The 27395-nt window shown below is 34.5% G+C and overlaps 1 protein-coding gene across 4 annotated transcripts in view; it reads right to left on the bottom strand.

Moving 5' to 3' along the window:
• CEP97 (centrosomal protein 97) overlaps positions 1-22738 on the bottom strand; it is a 29671-nt gene extending 6933 nt beyond the window's left edge. Inside the window, exons 1-10 of one of the 4 annotated variants that reach the window (XM_031959609.1) lie at positions 22551-22659; positions 17360-17502; positions 16545-16703; positions 15176-15277; positions 12966-13079; positions 12176-12342; positions 5905-6069; positions 5079-5212; positions 2638-3415; positions 957-1032 (exon numbers count right to left, since the gene is read on the bottom strand). In XM_031959609.1, the coding sequence (XP_031815469.1) occupies positions 957-1032; positions 2638-3415; positions 5079-5212; positions 5905-6069; positions 12176-12342; positions 12966-13079; positions 15176-15277; positions 16545-16703; positions 17360-17502; positions 22551-22596 (1884 nt within the window). In that variant the 5' untranslated portion in view covers positions 22597-22659. Of the gene's footprint in view, positions 1-956; positions 1033-2637; positions 3416-5078; positions 5213-5904; positions 6070-12175; positions 12343-12965; positions 13080-15175; positions 15278-16544; positions 16704-17359; positions 17503-21918; positions 22513-22550 lie in introns of those variants that run through there. The other 3 variants (XM_031959613.1, XM_031959612.1, XM_031959610.1) reach the window with 3 other exon arrangements.
• Positions 22739-27395: the final 4657 nt, after the last annotated feature.

The following is a 27395-nucleotide window of genomic DNA, read 5'->3' as shown; positions in this document are numbered from 1 at the left end:
CTTAAATTTGGTTGCTCCTATTTCTTGGAAGGAATGATAGTAGTTTTCTTCATAACTATATTCTATCAGTCAGTCCTTGATTAATAAATGATCTATTAAGTGCTTATTATGTATTCCATTCTAACTAATGTCATTTTAACATTCATTCATCCAATAGAGAAAACTACCTAACATATACCTAACATCATACGAAGCGTTATTGGAAATTCAAAATTCAGATAAAGTACTTCATAAAACTCACAGTATAGTAGAGACACAGAAGATAATGACACTACCCAAGATAGTAAGTGAACTGGAAAGATATAAAACAAAGTACCATTTGAAGTCTGAAATGGTAGGATCAATACAGATAAGGGGAAAAGAGAGGTAGTGGTTGTGACAGTGTTTGTAAAACCATAAAAAGGCTTTATGGAGAAATCCACATTTAAGTCAAATTTAAAAGGATGGATAGGAATAAGTCCAAATCATAGAAGAGTGTTCCCAGAGCAGAAAGTAAACTGGCCCAGAGCAATATGAGATAGTGACAAACAGATTTGATGGCACCAAACTAGGAATGTCTTGAATTCAAGGCAGAATAGCATGAGAATGTAGGCCTGATGTTTGAAATAAAGTCATTAATATAAACTATAATTAAATCTCGTGCCCCTGTAAAGCTATTTTGCCTAATAGCATTTTTCATAGAAACTTTATTTAGCATTTCCCTTCTCCTTTGAATTTTATCTTTATTTTCTTATATTACTCAGAAGACAGAAATTTTTTCATTAAAATAAAACTAAAACATCACCCACTCAATCTGCTATCTCACACAAGAAAATAAATGACAATGAACATACCTGCTATCCTTAATCTTTGCAAAAGGCAGCTAAAGTGCCTGGGTATGTAGACTTACTCCTTCTCCCACTGAGAAATAGGTCTTTTGTTTACATAAAGAGTTAAATCAATGAAAAATAGTTTACCTGATTCCAAAGGAATCTGACAGTTTCTTCTTGCACAAGCTTTTGAATATGCTCTTCATCTCTTTCTTTTTTCAATCTACAATTTAAAATGTTCAGATTATTGAGACAGAAGGCAGAACTCCAAACTTCTGGTTAGCACAACCAATGCATACAGTTTCAAGAAATTAATCTTCTAATAGTTTAGTAATGATCTTTCTACTTTCATCTTAAATGGAAATAAGGCATGTGAATTAATAAACAACCAAGAACAACCAATAAAGCTCTTACTCACTTCTGTATAGCACTCACTGTGTCAAACAGTAACCCAATTAGGGTAACAATACCAACTAGAATGTCATGCATGAAATAAAGTACTAAATAATTTTAACAATGCTTGTGAAAAACTATTTGTAAAGTAGCAATTCGACATTCTCTTGAATTATATATAGTTTTAAATTTAACTTCTTTAAAGTTATTGAAAAGTGGACAGTCATTCACAAGAAGAAGGAATAGGGAGAATAAAGGATGTTGCTTTGTAGGAATTGACATATCAAAACAAAACAAATCCCTTAACGATTGTTTTTAAAGAGAATAAAGTTAATGAAACATCACTTAATAAGTTTCCCAGTTCAGCATAGATAAAAATAAATATATGTTAGATATTTTTAAGAAACTCAGTAATTTTAAATCATGCCCTTTTAAATCATTTTAAATCATATATTTTATTCATAACTCCAGGTGAGTATAATATATTCACTGAGACCTTTAATCACAAAGGAGTCAATGTATTTACATTTTAAATTAGGCAGCCTTAATAAAAATCATTATTATTCAACACAAAATTGAAATTTTAACTGTTTTGTCTGATAAAGTCAATGGATTGTGTGAGCTATGAAACTTGAGGATTTTCCAAACTTTAAGACTCTATTAAAAATATGACATTATTATTGTTAGAATTATTACAACAGTTAATTTAACCAATAATCATATTTATTTTCTGAAAAAATTTCAGCATCTTCTGGCCTCCTGCTGTAGCCTTGTACTACCTACTGGTTTTACTTCCATCTCCCCATCCAGAATCTAAGAGAATCCGAACTCCTTGAGTACAAGAACAATTTAATTTCAGTTGTTCTGTCAACAGCACCTTGTCAAGTACCTGAGATATAGTAGGAGCTTAACAGATGTTTGGTGAATGACTGACTCTGACTCCTTTGAAAGAGTCTTGTCTTACTCTTACAGTTTCTTTGCATGTCCAGAAAAGAAATACACTTTAATTTTCAAAGATAGGTAATTTTAGTCTTGTTACATATCATAAGCCCTACTTTCCTTTTGTGGTAGGCCTTCATGAGGCCTTACCTCTTGCTAAGAAATTTATCACCTTGTTAATCAAACTGGTAATAAACTAGATTTGGTTAGTAGACACACAGTCCAAAGTTGGTTCACATTCAAAGCCTTTTTGGCTTGTAGGACCTGACAAAACACACAGTGGCAGACCTTCAAGGGCCCAGGTTATCTCCATACTACAAAGAGGTATCTATACCTAAGAGTAGGCTTCCAAAAAGAAAATCCTAGTTAAAAAAAAAAAAAAACATAAGAAGTTCAACCTGTATTTCACATACAGCATGATAATTCAATTTTCCAAAGCAAAATAATACTTCTATTTACAAACCAGATACCACCAAAAACAGAATTTCTGACCCACCTCCTCATTTCATCTGTTAAGTAAACAATGTGCTCTTGCATCCTCCTCAATCGTATTTCATAACGTACTTCTTTGGCTCGAGGATGGTAATTCCTGATGTAAAATCCCCTCCAACAGGCCTGGAGCTTGGTGGCTGCCTCATTCATTCTTCGGAGTATGGTAGAATCTATGTCCAAAGCAACAGATCCCTCAGGGAAAAGTCTGCAGGGAAGTTTTTCTGAAATGATTTGGGACGATGCACTTTCATTAACAAGCTGTGCACTAGAAAGCCTGAATCTACCTGTCCCAGGAAAAGCTGTGGGAGAGTGACTAACACCATTTCTGGAGAAATCACTTGCTGTGCTCAGTTCAGGATGGAGCAATATTCCAACTCTGTCATTGGTCTCTGGGTTTCCTTCACCATTTGCTAATTTAACAGAACTCTCTTTTGAAACCCACAAAGTCTTTTCTACTTCCATATCCACATCCTGTTTTTTCATTTCTTTCAGAGATTCAGTCACAGTGCCATCATCTTCTAGGTCCAAGTTTATACCATGTAATCTCAGTTCAATAGTAGGAGATACTGGAGATAATCCTGAGGCAACAGGCATAAAAGTAGACTCTGAAGAAAGAAGACTACAGTTCAGCTTGTCTTCATCTGTCTGTATGTCTTCTAGGTGTAAGTCATTTCGAGAAAACCTTGCAGTCTGTACTGAGGTTGCCAGACTACTCTTAACAGCATACAAGTGATCCTCATGAACACTTTCTCCAACCCAAGAATTTACTTGAATGACAGGTTCTAGAAAAAACAAAGATAGTTTCATTTGAATTACTTAGAATTTAAAGGGTCCATTTTTGCCTACAAATTCTGCATTGACATCAAATATAAAAAAAAAGCAAGCAACATAACAGTGAATTGCCATTATTATTTCCCAAATATCAAACCACAATATTTTCTAAAAATCCAGTGACTTCATAGTTCTTAATAAGTCATCAGACTATATAAAACTAGGTACTCATTTTATTTTTTTTTTATTTTTTGCTGATTCAATTGGGGTTAAGTGACTTGCCCACGGTCACACAACTAGGAAGTGTTAAGTGTCTGCAACCAGATTTGAACTCAGGTCCTCCTGATTTCAGGGCTGGTACTCTATTCACTGCACCACCTAGCTGCCCCAGTACCCATTTTCTTATTCCAAAATAGTGATACTATAAAAATGTCTTTTAAATAATTTAAAGTAATCAAATGATATGAACAAGCAGTTGTCAAAAGAAATGCAAACAATAATTAATCATAAGTATGATCATTCCAAATCACCAAAAAGTAAAATAAAAATCAAAAGAATTCTGAAATGCCACATTATACCCAGAAAATTTTTAAATGCTCAAAAAAAAAAAAAAAAAAAAAAAAAAAAAGAGAGAATGACTAGAGTTGGAAGTATTTGTGGAAAGTAAGTCACATTCATGGACTCTTGGAGCTGTGAAAAGTATGCTTATCAAGAAAAACAATTCCAACATATTTAATATGTATTGGTCAACCATCTGGGGGAGGGGGTGGGAAGGAAGGAGGGGAAAAATTGGAACAAAAGGTTTTGCAATTGTCAATGCTGAAAAATTACCCATGCATATATCTTGTAAATAAAAAGCTTATTAATTAAAAAAAAAAAAAAGAAAGAAAAACAATTCCAACATTGACCTATCCACAAAATATATGTTTCATTCTACAGTCTCAGTCCATTAGTTTTCTGTCAAGAAGTGAGTGGTATGCTTTGATAGTGGTCCTCTAGATCTATGCATTACTATGCATTACTATGCATCTAGATCACTGCATTAATCAGGACACCAGAGGCTTTCGAATTTTTGTTCAGAGTTGTTAACTGTACAAATTGTTCTACTTGTTCTGCTCACTTAACGCTGTATCAGTTCATACAAATTTTCCCAGGTTTCACTCAAATTAATTTGAATTTGAATTACTTATGGAATCATTTTTCATTTCTTTCCTCATATCTTATGGAACAAGAATAATACATTATATTCATATTCCATCATTTGTTCAGTCATTCCCCAAAAGTTGCGTATCCCCTTAATTTCATTCTTTGCAATGACAAAAAAAGACCTACTATAAATATTTTTGTACATATGGGTCCTTTCCTTTGTTTGATCTTTTTGAGATATAGGCCTAATAATGATATCACTGGATTAAAAGTTTTGTACAGTTAAGTAACTTGGAACCTAGCTCCAAATTGCTTTCCAAATTAGCTGGTTTAATTCACAACTCAACAGTATATTAATGCGCTTTTCTCCAGCGGTTCTTCCAGAAAAATTGGTTAATTTTGTTGAGCTGGTTCCCCCCCCTCACTTTCTTATACTTTACATATGTATATGTATTATATGTATGTAAGCACACACAATCCATGCATGTTGCTACGGGCACCCTTCACAGAAGCACATGGGAATCTTACCACTTTCCAGAACTATTTGACCCCCTGAAGGTGGATCCAAGTGTTCAGATGCAATGACTGTTTCTGTCTCATTAGCAGTAGAAGGTAAAGATTCTTCATTTTGGTTTTGGCACATCAACTGCCTCTGGTGAAGCCTAAAAACCAAATAATATGTCAATTTTAAACGGCCATTTTACAACATGTGGCAGCTCACTGTTTCAGATCAGGAAGTTTTCCTATCCCACCCTTCCAAAATCTCAAAGCCTTGCTTTGAAGAACTAAAAAGGAAAAGCCTGAAATAATTCTCCATATGATGCTTAAGCCCTTAAGGCCTTACCCAGTAACAACTTGATATCTACATATAATAAAATTAAATGTTTTCTGTTGTCTTCATAAGCAAGTATTTAAATACATACTTAGGAACAAAATTACTGGGCAAACAATACTTTAGGTACATATAGATATACATACACGCATATACACTGTATCTGTGCATCTATATGTGTGTGTACATAGTTCCCTTTCACTCTTTGCCTACCTGGACCTCATCTTCATCAGCAATGAAAAGCAATGGAGCCCTAAGTTTAATGGTGGAAACCACATTACGGTGTCTCAATTTCTAGAGGTCCAACAGTAACAAGGACTTTTGAGCGCTCAGTAATGGAAGATGCAGAACTTGGTACAGGCATCAGACAACAAGCTTTTATTAAACACCAATGATACATTAGACACTGTGCTGGGAACACTTTCACTATATGTTGGAATTAGAACTCCTAAACCATACAGCTGAGTTAAGAATGTTTCTTCTTTTGGAATCTATCGGCTGCTATACATCTAACATGCTCACCTCTGTTTGCTCAATATCTTCTCCAGCTTGGCATCCTCTGCAGTTTGAAGACCCAGAGTAGAAGTAAGAGGACAAACAGTTGCCAGATACTGGACCAGCTGGATGTGTTGACCAGGTCGATATGATCTTCCCTTGCCTTGACTGTAAAGCCACTCAGCTTTCAAACTGAAAAGAGAATGAAGAATTGTATAAGATGACATGGCCTGGTAAAAAGCATTTTGTGACTGTCAACCTTCTCATCAAGTCTTTCATCTTATGACCTCAAGACATGCTTGCACCAATTCAGTAGTACTACAGAATCTGTGAAGTCCCAGAATATTATCATCTCCAAAGAACAAAAAATGTGTATCATTGAAAGAACAATGGAGGAGCACAAGATGATCAGGCTGCAATGCATAATAAATATAGAGTTAAAAAAGAGGAACTCCATAAAAGATTCTATGAAGGAAATGTATGATCCAACAAGAAGATGGACTGACCATCAGGTAAGAGCAAGGAGAAAGATAATGTGCTCCAACGGCATCCTGACAAAGTGAGAAGAAAGTAAATGAAATGCTCAGCAGTAAATGGAGCAGATACCCTGGGAGGACTTCATGGGAGGACATGAATAAGCACTGTACAAGATGGTCAAACTCAGATGGGTTATGATATGCATCACTGAATGAATGAGTAAATGAAAAAATGCATTTATTAAATTTTTATCCCATGCCAATCACTGCACTAAGTGCTAAATACAAATACAAAAGGCAGATAGACCCTATTCTCAATAAACTCACATTTTAATAGAGGCAGACAAGAGGTATAAGGAATTGGTGGCTAGGTGAAACCAAAGGAGTAAAGGAATTTGAGATCCCAGATCCATTTAAGCATATGAAGTATTTACCAATGTTCATGTCTCCCTCGGCAAGCTCCCCCAGGGCAGGAACCATGTCTTAGACAAATGTCCTATGACCTTAGAACCTGCAAGCAGTGCTAACACGAACTATTTGACACATATCAAATATGTTAGAAGAAACAACTCACAACAAAAAATATGCATTTTCTATTCCTTTTAAAAATATCACTGTTCTCTAAATTTTTGCTCCCAATATATTTAAAATTCAGGAACATAAGGTTTACTTAGGGGATAACTGCTATTATAGCATGGAGCAGAGGTCTCTATTACAAAAAAAAGTTCTAAATAAGAGTCAGGTTCTAGTGAACTAAATATATCACTTACTTTTGTTTATATTTAAAAGCCTCATTCAAGCATCAACATCAGCAATTCCTAGACTCTCCACTATTCAAAGTGTCTCAGATATAATCATGTAACCAACATTCTATTAAATATAAAGAACATTACAGAACTTTTGAATTTTTTTGTAATGGTGGAGAGTTGTAGGCATCAATTGATAAACATTTTTAAATGCTTATTATGAGCTAGACACTGTCCAGGGAACACTTTCACTATACATTGGAATTAAAACTACCAACACTATATGGGTGATGAGCATTTTTATTCTTCTTACAAGAACCTGTATGTCCTTGGCAAGATCCAATTAAACCGAGTGCATACAAATTCAAAAACACATTCCCAGGCACCTGAGATCTAAGGATGAAGACCAGGAAAATGGTTTGAAGATATCATTCATCTTATTAATTTTTTATTCCAGATCAAGATTATAAATGGATGGTTTGCTTAAAAAAAGAAAGGGAAAAAAAAAAAAGCCCAACTACTGTCTAGCTAAATAGATTCAAAACAATACTGCAATCATTGCAAAGTTTTGAATAGAATGTTTAAAGAGAATCCAAACCTAAAAGAAAATTATTTGGAAGGACAAACATTTAGATTTTGCCTAATTATGTTCTATTTTCCTTAAAGACTCCTTTAGCTGTAACTGGTATAAATGCTCTCAAAAATCCTTACCCATAGGCCCTCAGGTAACACAGACATGAGAATGTTATTGACATCCTGAGTAGAGGAAAAAAGGATCATTTCAAAAATGGACTCTATCACCAATGTACACTGAAGATAACAAGACTGCATTCTCAAATAGAAACTAAACAATTATTAGAGCACCATCTATTGCTAAAAAGGGAGAAAACACCCTTCCAATGTAGGTAGTCCAAGATTCATGAGTCACTTACCTATAGATATCTATACTCTGGCTAAGTTAGTGCTAAATTTATTCCTCTCCCTGCCTGCTACCAGTATCATCAGAAATATTTCAGAAAGATAGAAGAATAGGGAGAAGAAGAATGAATTAGGGGAAGGGGAAGAAAAAGGGAGAGGAAGGAGAGAAAATCCCTTCCAACCATAGCTGCTCATCCTACTAACCAGTGTTGGTCAAAGTAACTATTACATGAGAAGGCAGAAAGAAAGGGGACAGGGGAAAGAAAGAAAAGAGGATCACTGAGGCATCACTATAAAGAGAGAGAGAGACCATAAGGAAGTTAGAAGTTAGAGTTAAAGAAAGTTAGACATTCAGGACAGCTTTGATAGCTGTATGCTGATCTTATGACCTGCTTAAAAAGGAAAGTAAGCTATACCTTGCAGTATCTACAGTTTCATACATGATCACCTTTCACTTTTTTTATTTGGTGTTTGTTAAATTCAGAATAAAAATATAAATGAATTTTAAAATTGTTTTAATGTACAGAAAAAAACAAGCCATTGTTGCTCCCTTCCTTGTCCTTTTTAGGAGAGGGGAGAGGAAAGGAGAGTAAAAGGAAGAAAGAGGAAAAAAGTAAAAAGAAAAAAAAAATTTTAAGGAACAAAAACTCTGCTCAATCCTACTCAACCTTCACTTCTCATTAACCCCCTTTCAACTTCTCATTCCAGAACACTGCTCCCCTCATTCTCACCCCCCTAAGAGAGTTTCTCTCCCTAACCTATCCTTTTACTGTTGGAGCCTTGATTTAGATTTTGCACTAGGAACATCCCTATTGCTAGAATAAGATTTGTCGTGGATAGAGGAAGGGGAAGTCCTCAATTTCCACTGCCAGTTGCAATTTGGAAAACTAAATGAATTTTCCATAAAAACACACATGATAGTTAGAGTCAACAGTATAATACTGTACTTCAATTAAAATTACAATAGGGTTACAAAGGCTTATGTGGAGTACCCTGGGGAGCTAATAACCAGCTGGGGTTTTGTTGAAGGGGAAAAAAGATGGAGAAAATATGCAAGTTAAATACTTATTGCTTATTAGCATTATGCAAAGTATTTTACAAATATTATATCATAATGAAGCAATATCAATATTAAACATATATGCACTAAGTAGTGTAGTTAAATTCCTAAAGGAGAAGTTAAGAGAGTTACAAGAAGAAATGGACTGCAAAACTATAATAGTGGGAGATCTCAACCTTGCATTCTCTGAACTAGATAAATCAAAGCACAAAATAAATTTAAAAAGAAGTTAAAGAGATCAATAGAATACTAGAAAAACTAGATATAACTCTTTGGAGAAAATTGAATGGAGACAGGAGTATACTCTCTTCTTAGCAGTTCATGGAACCTATACAAAAATTGACCATATATTAGGACATAAAGACCTCAAAAGCAAATATTATATCATTTGATTCTCCAATAACCCTAAAGAGGCAGATGCTATTATCTCTATTTTGCAACTAAGGAAACTGAGATAGACAGGTTAAATTTAAAAGTTAACTTTGTGGTAGGTAATATGCTAAGAGCTTTACAATTATTATCCCACTAAAACTGGGGATAAATACTGTTATTATCCCATTAATTTATCCCCAGTTTTAGTGGGGATAAATACTGTTATTAATAGGATAATAACAGTATTTATCCCCAGTTTTAGTGGGATAATAATTATTATTATTCCATTTTACAGATGAGGAAACACAAGAGATTAAATGACTTTGCCCAGAGTCACACAGTTAATTCGTGTCTGAGGAAGGATTTCAACAGAAGTCTTTTTGTTACAATCAAGATGGAAAACAATAAGTAGAGATTAAAAGACAAACACTGTGTTCTATTTGCACCATATACAAATGTTAAACTAAGTATTCCCAAGTTCTAAACTTTTTATCTTTGGAAATACACCACAATTCTAACATCTTTTTAAAAAATATCAAATATACATTTTAACATCAAATACACCAATACTGCCTTAATGCTCTCACTCCCAAGTGTAATGAAGTTAAGCCAAATATCCTAGCTCAATTCCCATTCCAATTTCTCCTTCCTACCCCTCAATTCAGTCTCTAATTCTCACTCCCAAGGCAATCTCTTCATAAGATAACCTGGGCAATTCTGGCATTCCACTGGGAATTCCATGTTGCTCTACTTTATTTCTACAACACTGCCTCCAAGGTAATGTCTTGTTTTTGTGCAATCAGTCATGAAATTACACATTACAAATGTGGAGTAAGAAATCTGAAAATCCAGAGAAAAATTTTCTTCTATATCAAGTATCCTTTTTATATACTATAAGGATTATTTGCATCCTTCTGCCACATAAAATGGGAAGATGCTGTTGAAATATGCAGAACAACAACAAAACAATCCTGAAATGGAATCTGATGTTCAAGTTAACAAAATGATTTTTTTTTAAAAGATGCCAATTCTAAGGAAGAAAAATAAGAAGTTTGGGAATCCTATTTCCTTTATTAATTTAAGGAACCTTATCATCTCACTAAGGCTTGGAGTACTCGTGGACCTGACTCTGTTTCCAACATTGAACAGGTTTACTCCTTCATGGGAAATTGTTATAGGCCAGAATTCTGAAACACGGATTCTTACAAAGTATTAAGTCAGTGAAATTGATAAAGACAATGGTTATCTAGTTTAGCATGGTGCTTAATAGTTCTCTAAGTTTAGTAAGATTGACTTAATCTTACAACAAATAATGGTTTCCTAGTGATATAATGATTGGTTTATACTCAATGTAGAGCACATAAAGCTGCTACAAACTCAACCAGAGAGCCAAAGAAGACAAAGGACTGGAGGCCGGGAGCTTGAGCTCTCAGAGCCAAGGAGAGAAATTCATCCCATCTTCAGTCAGGCTCCTGGTGCTCTCCTGGGAAACTGAGAGATAGATTCATTCACTTCATCTCACACCACTGTGGTGGCAGGCCTGTCCTACTTAGCTTCTCCACTGAAACCAAAACTCAGGAAGGCCTCTAAGAAAGCTAACCCCAGTCCCAGGCAAGGAAACTAGATTGTGAAGGAGATGATAAAGGATTTGGACTTTAACACCTGGCTATTTTTGTAATTACTTGACCGAAGAGAAGGCTGCTCCAAAGACCTACAGAAAACCCACCAAAAACATTACAGGAAACTAAGTGGCCCCTTGCTCCCCCAAGCTCAACATATTGATGCCAAACAGTAAACACCCAATTTGCACAGCCCATGTTAGGCTCAAAAAGCCTAAGCTCCAAAGATCCACAAGCTTCAGTATCCCTGGTACCTGGAATTACGTGCATGTGCTATTTTCTTTAAATGGACACAACATTTATATATGAAGATAAAGTTCCATATATTATCACTAATTAAAGAATGCTGCTCCCTAAAAATAGCTGAGGTAGAAAAATGATTAAAACCATTCCAGTTTTCAAGGTCCCAGTCCAATTTAACTTTCACTATAGGTTATAATCATCATGATTCTGCAGAGATATCACTACACTGCCAAAGAAAAAGTTCCAGAGATATTTTTTCTGTGATTCCAAAAAAATACTGATTTAGTAGCTTTTAATCTTTTTTTTTTTTTTTGCTTGATCAAAAAAGTCAACCCTTGATGTCTCACAAAAAAAAAAAAAAAAAAATCTTATGTTTACCCAAGAACAGGTTAAAACTAAATTCATCCAAACATCCTCATAAAATATTCTGCTCATTCATATTCATAGAATACATTGTGCTGAAAAAGAAAAAGGAGACAGCAGTGAATTCTGATTTCTTCAGAAACTAGAAAATATAAGAAAAAATAATAGCTACATTCCATAGAATCTACATTCCAGCTAGAATTTAAAACTGTACTCAAAGCCTGTATTTGGTTAAATGTATTGAACCTTTTATAATAACAAGATACTCCATAGTACAGAATTTGCTATAACATGTGTAGGACACAGAGCAATGTGACTTATTTATCAAAAATAGAAGAAAAAAAACCATTAACATTGAACTATGATTAATACCTAATTGAGTTTTCAGTGACTTTCTTTTTGGTGTATATTTTAAGAATGGTATTTATGTCCAGTTAGTTAAGAATAAAAAGCCTTTTTATTGATTTCTATGATGTGTGATGCTATAGATGTTATATTCACCTTTCCTTTTGAGAAATCACATATCCATCTAGGACTTTGAGGTTTAAGCACCAGCTGACAATGTATGGCCGATAGTCAAAGCCTGGAATGGAAGGTGTGGCCATCACACAGGGATTGTTCATGATTGACAACTGTTCCAACTCAGAGAGGGATGCCAAGAAAGAAATCTGGAACAAAGGAGATCTTTGTTGAAACCAAAGAACTACTTAGTGTCAAGCACTGGATTTCTGATGATTCACATCTTAACAGAATTATAAAAGGAGACAATTTCTCTATTGTTCTGAAAATGGGCCACCATTTAGCTCTATCTACTAACTCCAAAAAAAAAAAAAAAAAAAATCAGCAACAATATGGCCATCTGTCCCTGCTGTACTTAGAGTTGGATTATTCCTTAGAAAAGTATCGTCTATCAACTTCCCTGGGACAAAGAAACCAGAGTATTTGTAAAAGCATCTATGGTAACTGAGGAAAAGGTATACTCATGGTATCAAACTTTTTTTTATCCAGATGGTCACAGATGATTACTATAGGCTTAATATATTAAAGTGAATGAAGTTCAATCCTACACTGATATACTGGGATTGGGGGAGGGGGAGAAGAGTGAGGGATAGGGTTAAAGAGAGGGATATGAGGGAAGAGAAAAAAAATGAAATCACTTAAAAGAAGAAAAAATGATTTTTAAATTCCTCCAAGATGTTGAAACATAAAACTAACTTATGATCCCACCCCACTTTCTTTAATGAATCTTTTTTAGTTCTTGCCTTCATACAAATGGTTACCAAATATGTACCTCATTTAGGTCTCGTATTTCATTCTCTGCCAGTGAAAGGATAGCAAGGCTTCGAGGTAGACAAGCTGGAGCCATTCTAAGAGAAGTGATGATATTTCCATGTAGTAGGAGAGTCTTTAAAGAAAGACAAATAATAGATACCAACTGAAGCAATGCAAAAGAAAAATCTACGTTGGCAGTTTTGCAATACTGTGTAAATTTGATAGAGATAGATTTAGTTATGCTGTACAAAGCACAGAGTTATAAAATGTTAGATCTAGAAAGAACTTCAGATACCTAGTCCAACCTCATCATTTTAGAGGTAAGAAAATTGAGGCCCAGGACTTACCTAGGGTCATGCAACTGATTTAATGACATGCTATAAGAGTTATAATTACATCTCAATGATTTCCAAATTTATACCTTTATTTCAAATCAAAACAGAAAAACAAATGCATCAGAAAAATCACAAGTAAAATTTCTCTTTAAATATATCGGAAAATTTAGTTATTTTTTAAAAATTGAAGTACTTGATCGATAGAATGCATGAAGGAAGCAGAAAGTGAATTGAGATGATAGGAGTCATTTGATTTCTAGTCAATAAAAATTAGGGAAAAAAAAGACTGAATTTCTGGAGTTCTGACAATATGCCAACCAAACCTCTTTAAAAAAAAAAAAAAAGCAATTTTGACTTATTTTAATTTAATTATTCTTAGTTTATTAGATTTTCTTTTCATCTATTATCTCAAAAATCTGATGGCATCAAATTTTTCATGATAATTACTAAAATGATTTCTACTAAGAAAGATGGAATAATTGAGCTAATAATATTAACTTAAAGGCTGTATGACTCTATCAGCTGCTAATGAGCCAAACGAGGCACAAAGAAAAAAAAATTGCCTTAAGGACAATCTCTAAAAAGTAGTGATTTCCAACTATCATTTCATTTCCCATTACCTTCCACTCTATAAAAGTCTTAGACGGTATGTGTTTATCTTTAAAAAATAAAGAAAATTAATCTTGTTTTTAAAATTTGGGGGTTTTAATTAGTTGTTATTGTTTGTTTTGCGAGGCAATTTGCCCAGGACCACACCCAGAAAGTGTTTAGTGTCTGAGGTTAGATTTGGACTCAGGTCTTCCTGACTCCAGGACAATTGATCTCTCCACTGCACCATCTATCTGCCCCTATTTGGGTTTTTTTTAAGTGAATTTCACAATGTTAATATTATTGTAGATATCTGGGAATGACACAAAGCTACATTTGGGAATCATTGCTCTAGAAATTCAGTCAAAGAGTTTCATATTGTGTTCTAAAGGCCAATAATCTTTTATTGGCTAGAGAGAAAGAAATGCCATCATGTGCAGATAAAAGTTGGGGAAGAGAGGGAGAGAATCTGGAACTCAAAAATTGTAAAATAACAAATGTTAAAAATTGTTTCTACATGTAATTAGGGAAAAATAAAATAAAATATTAAATATAAAGGAAAAAAAATGAGAATGCAGAATTTTTTTTAAGAACTGGGAGAAAACTGCACATAGTAACAGCAATATTATACAATGATGAACTATGAATAACTTAGCTACTCCGAAATATAATCATCTAAGACAATTTTAAAGGGGAAATGCTATTCATGGGGGAAAATGCTATTCATATCTGCAGAAAGAATTGATGGAATCTGAATACTATTTTCACATTCATTATCATTCTTTATTATTTTCTTTGTGGTTTTTTCTTTTGGTCTGCTTCTTCTTTTACAACATGACTAATATGAAAATTTTATACTTTATACTGCATATGAAAATTTTATGAAAATATACTTTATACTGCAGATATACATACCTCAAATTGTTTACTATCTTAGTGAAGAACTAGGTATGAGGAAGAGAGAAAATTGAAATCTCAAAAAATTTTAAATGAATGTTAAAATTTATCTTTCCATGAAATTGGAAAAAATAAAAATAAAATATTACATTTAAGGAAAAAAAGATGAGACCTAAATATTAGTGTCAGATACAATTCCAATACTCAGGATATGGTGAAGAGAAAAGATAGAAGAAAACATAAAAAGGAGGGAAAAGAAGCAAATTTTCAAGGAATTTTGGAAATCCTAATTTTAACATAGTCTGTTTTTCTTACACAGATGCATGATGTTTATACAGATCAGATCATTAATTCTCAATATAATGTCTTCAAATCTTAAAGAAGCTATGAAGTCAGAGGGCACACTTACCTTCAATGCTATCAGTTTAGAAATATCACCTAGTTGGGATATGTTATTGTCTGATAAATCAAGGTGTTGCAGAGCTGTGCAGTTACTGATCTGGTCTATAGCCTAAGATGAGAAAAATATTAATTATATTAATTTTTGCATGAGTCCCATAAAACAAAATACTTCTTTAGTCCACAACTACCAGAAGTCTCCCCTCCTGACTCCTTTCATAATTACTGGAAGCTGGGTAGATAGAATCTGGCAAAAGAAAGGACTCTGGGGAAGAGTCAAAGGCATGTGGAGGACATCATGCCAAACCAGTGGCAACTGGCCTTGAACTCGAAGCTCTAAGTTCAAGTACTGACAACACTCTGTGGTAGTGACTCTGGGTAAATTTCTTAACTTCTTGGCACTCCAGACAACTTTCTAATACTATGAGTGGCAGCATATGGAAATGCTAACTTTATTTGATATTTGTTAAATTAGGAATAATTTTTTAAAAAATATTTTAAGTCTATAATTTATAGAGAAGGCACTGATTCACATGGATAGTGGTGAAAACACAAGTCCAGTATTAAGAGGGAGGTGGAGAGGTGAGGAAAAATGGAGAGATTGAGAGGAAAAGAGCAACAGATTCCATATTGTGTCATGTTTAACAGGGTTATCAGTAACTCTTAGAACTAGGAATCTTATAACATGGAAGTATGTTGTGCATGACTGCACATGCACAAACTATATCAAACTATATTGCCTTTTCAATGTAGAGGGAAAGGGGAAGAGAGGGAGAGAATCTGGAACTCAAAAATTGTAAAATAACAAATGTTAAAAATTGTTTCTACATGTAATTAGGGAAAAATAAAATAAAATATTAAATATAAAGAAGAAAAAAAAAAGGAACTAGGAGTCTTAGGCCAACCCCCTCACTCTGCATATGAGAAAACTAAGTTCTAGGGGAATGAAATGACTCACCAAGTCGGTTAGCAGTCAAATCAGCACTAGAACTTGGGGTTCTCACTCTCCAGGGTTTGCCCCACACTATATTGTGTAAGCTCTCAACATATCTCTCTCTGAAACTAATTTATCTGATAAATCCTTGGGAAGTTTGATTTTAAAGTTAATAAATCATTCCTCTGAGATGTTTAGCTTTACTGCAGACAAATCCTTCCTCTGAGAGGTTTGATTTTAATGTACATTTGACTGTGCATTTGAGAACCTGGAATATGACATGCACAGTAAAGAAAGGAAAAGATAGTTTGTTTACTTTCATTCAAATGACAACTAAAATAATTTTTAAAAAGGTTCCTACTTTTCTAATATACTTTTTTTTAAGGGGACTGATAACCTTCAGTAAGAAGAAAATTAAAAAAAAAAAAAAAACCCAACTGTGTACCTTTAGATTATTTCCTGCCAAATTCAGCCATTCCAACTGTAGTAGCTCCTTCAGCCCCTCCACATAGCCAATACTATTATGAGGCAGGTTCAGCACTCGAAGCTGTGTCAATTTGGCCACACCCATCATCCGAACCAATCGATTATTGGCAACTGATAGCTGTATGATGACCAGGAAAAATAAATTATCGTCAACAATGATATATACAGATTTCAGCTGACTTTAAAACAAAAAGAAAAAAAGGTTGCTGTTCATAGTTATGCACAATTCAAATCTTATATTTACCTAGTTTTTTCTATTTATATATATTTTAAAAACCTTTTCATAGTTTTCTAAACATTATGTAGTATACATTCTTTCTTCATTTCCAAACAAAATAGAAAATCTATAAAGTGCAGAGCAAAATAGAACAATGTGTTACACGGTCAAAAAAATGTTTATCATAAAAGAACAAATTTTAACCATATACTGAGAATAGGGACACCTTGGGAATATAGTATGTCAATATATATTATTACTATAATTATGTATATATGGTTATATATAATTATATATTGTATATGATTATAATATATTATAACATATTTATATATAATTATATTAATATTTTGATTTATTATTTTATGTCAATATAATTATTTTCACTTTAATAAAAACTTTAGTGACTTTAATAATTTTTTTCAGAACAGTGTAAAGTTGGCATAGATGTTTTTCTTTATATAAACAAGCTAATATTTTGCTTTTTTAATGTCTATAGTTTTCCAGGGCACTAAGAGTCTAAATCAACCCTTCCCCAAGTATCACATAATACTGACCTGTACTAGTCTTCGGCATTTCTCAAGATTTTCCAATTTAATAATCTGATTTTTATCAAGAATCAAAGTATGTGTATCAGCATCACAGGACAAATTTGGACCCAATTTTTGCAATCCCTGGCCTGACCAATCAACCACTGCACCTTGAAAAATGAAGAAACATGAAGATAAAAAACAGGAGGATAATTGTGTAGAGATACCTTTTCAAATTAGACTGAGAGCAAAAATAGTGCTTAATGTTTAAGATGAGATTGCAAAGTGATAAGTGTAAAGTTTTACATTTAAGCTCATATGATAAGACTTGCGTTTTAGAAGACTAAATATGTAATGTGGCCTAAAAAGTATGAGTCACAGCCCAATACAATCTTAAGCTATATTGGAAGTATCCAGAACAAGGGAAGAAATTCCTCCAACGTAAACTTAGTCAAACCACATTCTAAGTATTACATGCATCTCTGAGAACCATGTTTTAAAATAAACTTCAATAAACTAAGGGAGTAAAATTCATGTCACATAGGAGCAGCTGAAGGAATTGGGGATATTTAATCTGGAAAGAGGAAAGCTAGAAAGGGAAATAATCTTCAAACATCTGAAGGGCTTCAAGTATAAATATAAATATAAAAGTAATTAGATTTCTTCAGTTGGGATCAAGAATTAGGGCCAAGAGGATGTAATTAATGGTAAGCAACTTTCAAGCTTAATGAATTAAAGAATCATGGAAAGGCTAGCTATGACATGGCCACAGACTCCAGATTCAAGAAGGATCACCCATCCTAACAATAATAGTACTTTCAAACCATAGAATGAATGGCCTTTAAAGTTATTCATCAATAGACAAATTAGCAAAGAATAGAAAAATGCAGTTCTCAAATGGAAGAAATCCAAATCTATCAATAACCACATGAAAAAATGCTTCAAAGCACTAATAATTAGAAAAATGCATATTAAAACAACTATGAAGTTCTACCTCACATTTGTCAGACAGAGATAATAAAAAAAGAAAATTATAATTGTTGGAGAAGCTATGAGAAAATAGGCCTATTATTATAAAGTTATGAATTAGTCCAGCCCTCCTGAAAAGCAATTTGGAATTGTACCTAAAAAGTCACTAAACTGTATATATTCTTTGTATACTACTCTGGGCAAAGAGATTGGAAAAAGAAGCAAAAGAACACACAGGTGCAAAAAAATTTATAGCAATAATTTTTGTTAAAAAAGTGGGGGGGGGGGTGAGGCAGCTAGACAAGGATTCTAAGAATTCAGATAATCTTATAAAGAAAAATATTTTCTTTCAATTACTCAATATTTCTTAGAAATAAGCAGATTACACTCTGATGTGGATTTTTTTTTTGGTCAAGCTTCTAAAATGCAGTATTTTAACAACTAACCCCACATAAGTATGAAACATTATTTCCATATTTTGTAGTTTTAAAATAGCAACTTAAAAAAAAATCACCAGGGTTAAATGGAGGCAAAGGTGAAGTATTATTTAATTAAATAAATATATATTAGGTACTCATTACGCAGAGTTCACTGCCCTACAATCTAATTTACCATATACAACTTAAAAACTATTTCTAATATCTATCTAGGTATCATAGTTTGTGATTTACACAGAAAAATCTGAAGACTAATGCTTTTCTGGGAAAACTTTTATTAAAAACTGCTAAGTAAGTACTAATGTAACCCCTTAGCACTTAAGACTTCTCCTAACCCATTGCCTCAGCAGTTATACGATTCCTCAGTCATGTTTGAAACCTAATAATCTATTTGAAAAGAGAGGACTTGTGAGCTAAGGCATGTTTAAAATGTCATAATAAATTTATTAGAAATTGCTCTAAGCAGCCATGAAATTGAGAGGTAAGGGAATAATCAGCACTAAGTACACTGTAGATATTTAATAAATACTTAATGATTTATGATAGGCCAAAGATAATTAGGAATCAAAGGAAGCTTAAAAATCACTTAGTCCAGCAAAAGTTCATCTTTTTAAGTTTCCCCGGTTGCTTTTAATTTTTTCACTTTGTCATTGTCCAATATGCCATCTCTCTCACCAAATGAAATGTCATGTAACAAAAGATAACAAATAGTTAAAGTGACTACATCTGATGCCATGTATTCTGAATTCTGAAGATGTAGTCTTCTACCTTCTATTAAAAGAAGGGAGTTCTAGTCCCTTGTTTTATAGATAAGAACAGGGGAAATTTGCTCAAAACTGGTAAATGAAGATAAACATTCTGCAGACAATCTCATAACTTTAAAGCTTCAGTTTCCCCATACACAACATGAACCTGAAGTATGACTTCTATTTCCTTTTGTTTGCTGCATAAACTTTGGGCATTGTCAGAAAATATGCTGATAAATGTTTAACTGGCTTTCTGGGGAAAAAAAATGTATCCCAACAAGATTTTCATTTTAACTTGAATAAGTAAATTTTCTCTATTATGCCTGTAAGTCAAGATAATCAATAAAACTATAAACCAAGGTCTGATTTATATCTAAATGCTCATATTGAAAATTTAACAACTGGCTTGAGAGTCAGTTCAAACTAGCTCTAACACATACCTGGCATTTGCAGCTATAGATTTTACTACTAACTATTTTCTTTAATTTTTGTTTACTCTGAATTTCTGGGTATCTTAACTGCTTTTGATTTTCCTTCATTGAAGCCTCTCTTTGATGTGGCTATACTACTTCCTTAACCATTTTTTAAAGGTTTTTGTTTTTGTTTTTTCTCTTAACTATTTTTCATTTAAAGCTTTTTGGATTAGACTTGCAAGACATCAGGGAAATTGGTATCAGCCTTTGTCAGGTATATTCTATATACCTGGCTGATAGTGATTTATTTTACTTTATTTTAAGGCATGATCCAAAAATCCAAATCCCATTCTTACATACTACCTTCTTACCTAGCTGTTAACTTTACAAATAAGTTTTTCTTTTCTGCATACATTGCTTTTGATGCAGAATAATAAGGAAACATGTCTGTGTTTAGATGGTTTTGTAATCTTTAACATTTTCTAAGTTCTTTTTCATAATATGATTTTTACCCAAATAGCACAATCACTGCAGAGTAACAAGTGTACAGTACTCATCCATTGTGGTAAGATTTAGAAGGTTGTTGGTAATGTTTTGGATCTTTTTCCCAGGAAGACAATAGACTTCTCTACTCTTGTTATCAGGTTAACAAACAGAACTCCTTATCGCTTACCAGGATTTTTCTCTCTTTCCTCTGACTTTTTACTAGATGATTTCTCCTCTGATCACTTCTGTGGCTCTACTTTAACCTTCCTTGGAGGACAAAGAGTCACTTTTCCCTCAGAGAATACCTTCCTCTTCTTCAAAAAGTCTTAAATTTTTGTGAACAAGTATAGTTGTATAGTTGTTCCTTTTCTTTCCCTTCCTCTTCTGTGTGAGTCTTCCACTTTCCAATCTCCTGATAATATTCAAATTTGGAGAAATTTATTTTCTCTTCTATTATTCCTCTTGGAATATTTAAAACAGAAGCAATGGGAGTTAGAGATTTGTGAACATATTTTCTGGCAACTTCAGGGAGAGGGATAAAATGATAAAATGCAGCCATTTTCTTCTATATTTTTCATGGCTAATTTTCTAGGCATAGGTAAATGATATAAGCTGAAAAAAGCTAAAATCATAGTTTTAAATTCACATAAGCTGAGGGATTCTAGGCTTCTATCTAGCTATAAAGCTAACAGCTAAGTAAGAAGGTGATATCTAAGAATGGGATTTGGATCATGTCTGAAAATAAAAGGAAAACTGACTACTAGTCAGCTATAGACTATACTTGACAAAGACTGGTACCAATTTACCAGGTATCTTGCAAATCTAATCCAAACAATTGGGCAAGTGGTATGTACACATTAGAGAGAAGCTACAATGAAGGAAAATCAAAAGCCGTTGAGCTACCCCGAAGTTCACAAAATCCAAAAGACAAGAATCCAATAAAAGAGCTAAATCTATAATCTATTATTATGTATTCTAAAGTTTGCTTATAAACACATTCTAAAAAAGGCAGCAAGTCCCTTAGAGAGTGCATTTATTTTGGGGACAGAAAAAAAGAAAATGAGGATTAGAAAATGAAGATTGGCCCTCTCCACAAAGAAGTATGCTTGCCAAAATCACAAATAAATTAGACAATTATGAGAAGACTCATTATGCCACAGCCAAAGAAGACACGTGAGGTTTCAGCCTACTCTGAGGCTGAGATCTGTGAGGAAATGGAAAAAACTGAGAGGGGGGCACTCTTGGGGGAAGGCCACACTCCTGGGCCTCAAAGGCAGTTTTTGTTGTTGTTGTTTGGGGGAAGGAGGGGGTGGGGAGAAGCGCGGGGGGAGGGGAGGAGTGTTATAAGAGGAGGTCTTCAAAGAGATATTACGCTATCATACCTACTGATCACGAGATGGATTCTCTGGTCGTTGCCACCTCTTGGATTATGATTAATGGAAGGAGATTATTATAGGATATACTCTCATCACAAGGGCCTAAGTGATGCTATGGAATAAGTGATGGATATGGAGCCCAACTGCTCAAAAACCCACCTTTGAAGCTGGTGTCTCTATCCTCTGCCCTGACTCAAACAGATATTACCCAGACAAAACAAAGGGGACTGGCCTCGCAAGCGCCTCGGATAGAAGTGGGGATGCTCGGGGTAAGGCCAAGTCCCGGCCCCTGCACCTGAAGAGCAGGTGGATGCAGGCGTGATGCTTCAACCCCAGCCCGCCAAACCCCGGTTTCATCCAAGTCATCAAGAGAAACACAACACGGGGCAGGGAGATGAGGGGGGAGAGTGCGAGGAAAATCCCCCTGAAAATTTTACTCTTCTCCGTGCCCATTCCAGCCAAAGTCCCGGGCAGGGAGGACTCTTCCTCAACCCCAAACAAGCAGCGGGACCAGAGCGCGGGGCTGGACGAAGCCCGCCGGGAGCTGTAGTCCAGCTCTTCGGCCTCGGGCTCGTCCCTGAGGGAGCTCCAGGGCGCGGGAAGACTACAGCTCCCAGAGGGCAGCACGGCCCGCCGCCCCAGCCGCCAAGCCTAACAGTAGCCAGAGAGAAGAGACGAACGGGAGACGGAGCTATAAAATGCAGAGTCGCCTGGGACCCTTCTGTGGAGAGACTTAGTGAAAGCGGGGTTGGCGAAAGGACCTCTAAATTCTGGGAATAGGGCACTTTTACCTTCTCCTGGTGGAAAAGCCGCGTCTCCCCGCGCCGCCATCGCCATACTTCCCGCTTGCTAACACCAGGCAACCGACTTCCCGAGGCCCTGTGGGGTATGTAGTCTAGTTGGGCTAGCGCAAAACTACTATTCCCAGCATGCACGGCTTCCATTCTTCTATATCTCCTTCCCACCCCTCTCCCTAGGGCTATCGGGAAGGGAGACTCTTTTGCGTTCTGATTGGTAGAGAGGCTTTAAAAATTAAAGTAACATTGGATTCCAATTTTACAGCTGGAAATTACTTAGAAACAAGGAAGCATGCGTGTAATTTTAAAAATTTGCAAGTTGTTTCCTATAGACGTTTCTTCTTCCCTCCCTCCCCTAAACAAAATGCCCTTAAAAAACTAGTGTATTTCATATTTAATATATATTGGATTACTCGCCATTTAGGGAGGAGAAGGAAGGAAGGGAGGGAGAAAAAAAATTTGCAAGCGTGAATGTTGAACACTATCTAGGCATGTGGGTTTTTTTATTTTTTTTTAAATAAAATTATTATTTATTATTATTATTTATTTATTATTTATTATATTTATTTATTATTATTATATATTTATTATTTATAAGTTATATGCATGAGTAAGTTTACAGCATCGACAATTAGGCATGTGTTTTGAAAATAAAAAGATTTATAATTTTTTTTTTAAACTAGCGTGTTTAAGTATAAAATTGAAATTTTAAAATTGCAAGAAAATCCTGCCTCCAAGTCCAGTTGTCTGGATTGATTTTTCAGTGCAAAATTGGTGAGAAGGTGAAGGAGTTAAGTCGCGATTTCAACTAGACAGGGAAAACTTGAGGTTCCAAACTTTCTTCAGGTTCCTGAAAGGAGAAAAAGTTTTTGGAATGAAGCTGAGTTGTACAGGAGGCATGACCTCAATCAAGTCCTTATCCTCAGCTTATTACATTAGAGATTTGGGGATATTTTCCCTTGGGTGATATCTGAGACTCTCTTGGTTGAGTTGAGGTTTCTCTCTTCCAGTGGGAGTTTCGCCATTCAGTATTATCTAATATAGATTCCCATCCATAGGCTTCCTCCTATTTCTGTTTGCTGTGAGATTAGATAAGTGTATTTATATGTTTTTTGTCACACGTGTTCACTGTGAAACTGACATTTGGAGAGAATGAAGCTTGGAACCTTTCTCCATTAAGGAATAACAATCAAGAGCTTAGCTTGAACCTAAAATTATTTCCCCAGACTAGTATAGAGAGTTAGTGGAGGGGTAGATACATATAATTCTAGCCCAGTAGATTAGAAGAAAATAGCCAGCCTCTGGCCCCAACCTCCTTCTTCTCTTCTTATTAGGATAGAAATCATTGTCTAAGGTGAAGAAAGGTATGAAGAGCATATCCATCAAAATCAGTTTCTGGTCATTTATTTTTGCAAGAAATTATATTGATTTTGTTTTTTGCCACCAACTCTTCTTACATTTATTTTGGTGAAGCTATAATTTCATCAGTTATGGAAGTCCATTGATATATAGTGCAGTCCTTTCACAACTTATTCTGTGCAATTCTTGTCTACTTTTGTTTCATAAGTAGTCCATAGAGTCCATGAATTTCCTTTATTTTTTTTTTTCCTTTTTACATGGAGAACTAACATCAGGTCTAAGTAACTCGACTTTGTTAAGCAATAATAAAATGGCTGCAATTTGCTTTGAAAGCAAAAAAATTAATTGTGATTATCTATGATGCATTTCCTATGCCCTTTACCCTGAATTAGACTTTTAAACTTGGAGTCAAGAAAATGTGAATTTGAATCCTGCCTCAGTCACCAACTAGATTCATAACACCAACTTAAATTACTTGCTATCTCATTGGGTTATGATGAGGATCCAATGAGATAACACATATAAAGTACTTTGCAAGCTTTAAAAGGGACCACTAGGTGACACTGTGGGTAGAATGAGTTCAAATTTCACCTCAGATATTTATTGGCTGTGTGAATCTGAGCAAGTCAGGTAACATCTACAATGTTTGAATATACTATATAGCCTGTTTTAATTGTGTGAGTCGTATATCACCTATCTCTTGTTAAAGCAAACATTCCTTTATAATCAGAATGTTTTTGCTTCCAGCTATTTTTGATGTTTTTCAACGATCAGACTATTTTTATTCCCAGGCATTCTGTTAATACAACGCTATTATTTCAAAACATCTTGACAATCAAAATAAAGTAAGCATTTCCTTTAATTTTGTAGGATTTTTTTTCTATATAAAAGAAGCTCTGTAAAAAAACAACAAATTGAATTTGTACTAGGGGATAGCAACACTGACAACACCTGTTGTCTCTCAATATGATCATTCCTCCTTTTGTATTCCATACATACTGTACATAACAAAAGAAAGAATTTCCATTTAATAGCAGGGTCCTCCAAATGTTATTCTTAAATGACATCACACTGAGCTCAGAATACCATAAAGTATCTAATGTGAAATCCACAACACTAAGGAAGAGGTGGTCTAACCATCTACAAAGAAAAAAAGCAAAATGGATGAAAAATGCTTGTGAGTTAGTGCTTGTGAGTCATGGAATGTTTTTTGATTATTAAAAGCTATATATATCATCTCACATAAATCCAGCCCATTGTCTTCCACCTATTTGATTCTGAGTATATAGGTTCTTGTGCAGGACCTGTGATGAATACTGATAGAATACCTTGGCTATCCATCAAATTTCATATCATAAAATAAGTATTATTCATTCATTTGAATTTTTTGTTCCTATGTGGATTGCTAGGTACTTGAGTCTCTTTTGAAAGCTAACATGTTTAACATGAATGGGACTGCCTGTCATCTAGGGGAGGAGGTAGAGGAAAGGAAGGGAAAAGTTGGAACAGAAGTTTTTGCAAAGGTCAATGTTGAAAAATTACCCTTGCATATGTTTTGTCAATAAAAAGCTATAATAAAAAAAATTTTAAAAGAAAGCCTGATTTTTGATTTCCTTCACAAGCTAATTGTACAATATTTCAGAGTCTGATTCTTTTTCTACAGCAAAATAATGTTTTGGTCAGGTATATTTATTGTGTATCTAATTTATATTTTAATATATTTAACATCTACTAGTCATCCTGCCATCTAGGGGAGGGGGTGGGGGGGGTAAGAGGTGAAAAATTGGAACAAGAGGTTTGGCAATTGTTAATGCTGTAAAGTTACCCATGTATATATCCTGTAAATAAAAGGCTATTAAATTTAAAAAAAAAAAAAAAGAGAGAGAAAAAAAAAAAAGAAAAAAAAAAAAAAAAAGAAAGCCTGTTCAATCATTATAATGTGTTGGACCTTTGGTTATCCTAGCAAAGGAGAAGAGAAACAACTGAATATCAACCACCATGAAGACTATCACTTTTATTAGCAGTCTGTAATTCTGTAGACATACTTGGAAGACATCTTTTTGAAGGTGGTAACTGAATAGTCATAGCAGTAGAGACTAAATCCTAGATGTGTGAAGTTAGTGCAATCATTAGTGGTATGAATGGAAAGAATATGAGTTAGTTGGTCTTGAGGGAAGGTATGTAAGAGTTAAAGTGAAGTAGTGAAGAGGAGCATCAGAGACCATATAAGTTTGGAGTGGGAAAAGACTTCACAGAGAATGAATATTACTTGGCCAAGGGCAAAGGCTGAGGTGTCCCATCTCTGTTACTGAGGCCTTAAAGACTTTCTGCATGTTTTAGGTCCTTGTTTCCTCCCCTGAGTCATACCCATTGGATAAAACAATTTTTTAAAAGGCTAAATGAGATTGTACATATCTAGATGAAACATTTCTGAGCTCCCTTTAGTCACCAGACAGGAGTAAGAGAATCTAGTGAACACAAATGAACCTGAACCTTGGGTTATCAATGGCCACAGCGCAACTGCCAGTGAATGTATCTATGACTCGAAGCCATCTATGGCCAGCTGGGAAACTTCATCATCTATAGGAAATTATTCTTCTGTTTGGACTTTGAGCAGAATGATACTGATCACAGCAGGCAAACCTTTTCCATGAATATGTCTGTTTGTCCAGTATTTGATATTAATAAGTTTTTTACATAATAGCTTTTTTATTTTCAAAATATATGCAAAGATAGTTTTCAACATTCACCTTTGCAAACCTAATTTTTCTCCCTCCCTTCCCCCATCACCTCCCTTAGACAGCAAGCAATCTAATATATGTTAAACATATACAATTCTTCTATACATGTTTCCACATTCATCATGCTGCACAAGAAAAATCAAATCAAAAGGGGAAAAAATGAGAAAGAAAACAAAAAGCAAGCAAACAACAATAAAAAAGGTGAAAAACTATGTTGTGATCCACATTCAGTCCCAAGAATCCTCTCTCTGAATGCAGATGGCTTTCTCCATCACAAGTCTATTGTAACTGGCCTGAATCACCTCATTATTGAAAAGAGCCACGTCCGTTAGAATTGATCATCATATAATCTTCTTCTTGTTGTGTACAATATTCTCCTGGTTCTACTCACCTCACTTAATTTGATATTAATAAGTTGAAGTTCATTGAACAAAGTTGACAAGGGAGGCAGGGTGAAACTGTGTCCCCTTTAATCTGTAAAATGATCACTCTGTCCCTTTGATTCCTAGCCTCCCAGAGTCCAGAGAATCAAATTGATCTTTCGGGAAGCTGGATCCTTGTTCAGGAAGCCTTCAGAGTGATTTTCATTCAATTGAGAGATTTACAGGGCCTGAAACTCCGTATCTAGGCCTGGAGGCATTGGGTTTCTTTTCAACTGGAAGTTTTAGCCTCAGACTTCTATAAAGGACAATTCTAAACTCTATATTTTTGCAGAATGTCCAAAGCAGGATTATGCCTC

This window comes from Sarcophilus harrisii, chromosome 3 (assembly GCF_902635505.1).
Source record: "Sarcophilus harrisii chromosome 3, mSarHar1.11, whole genome shotgun sequence".
Taxonomy (NCBI): domain Eukaryota; kingdom Metazoa; phylum Chordata; class Mammalia; order Dasyuromorphia; family Dasyuridae; genus Sarcophilus; species Sarcophilus harrisii.
Note: the sequence above shows the minus strand (reverse complement) of the source record. Positions and strands in the feature narration are given on the sequence as shown.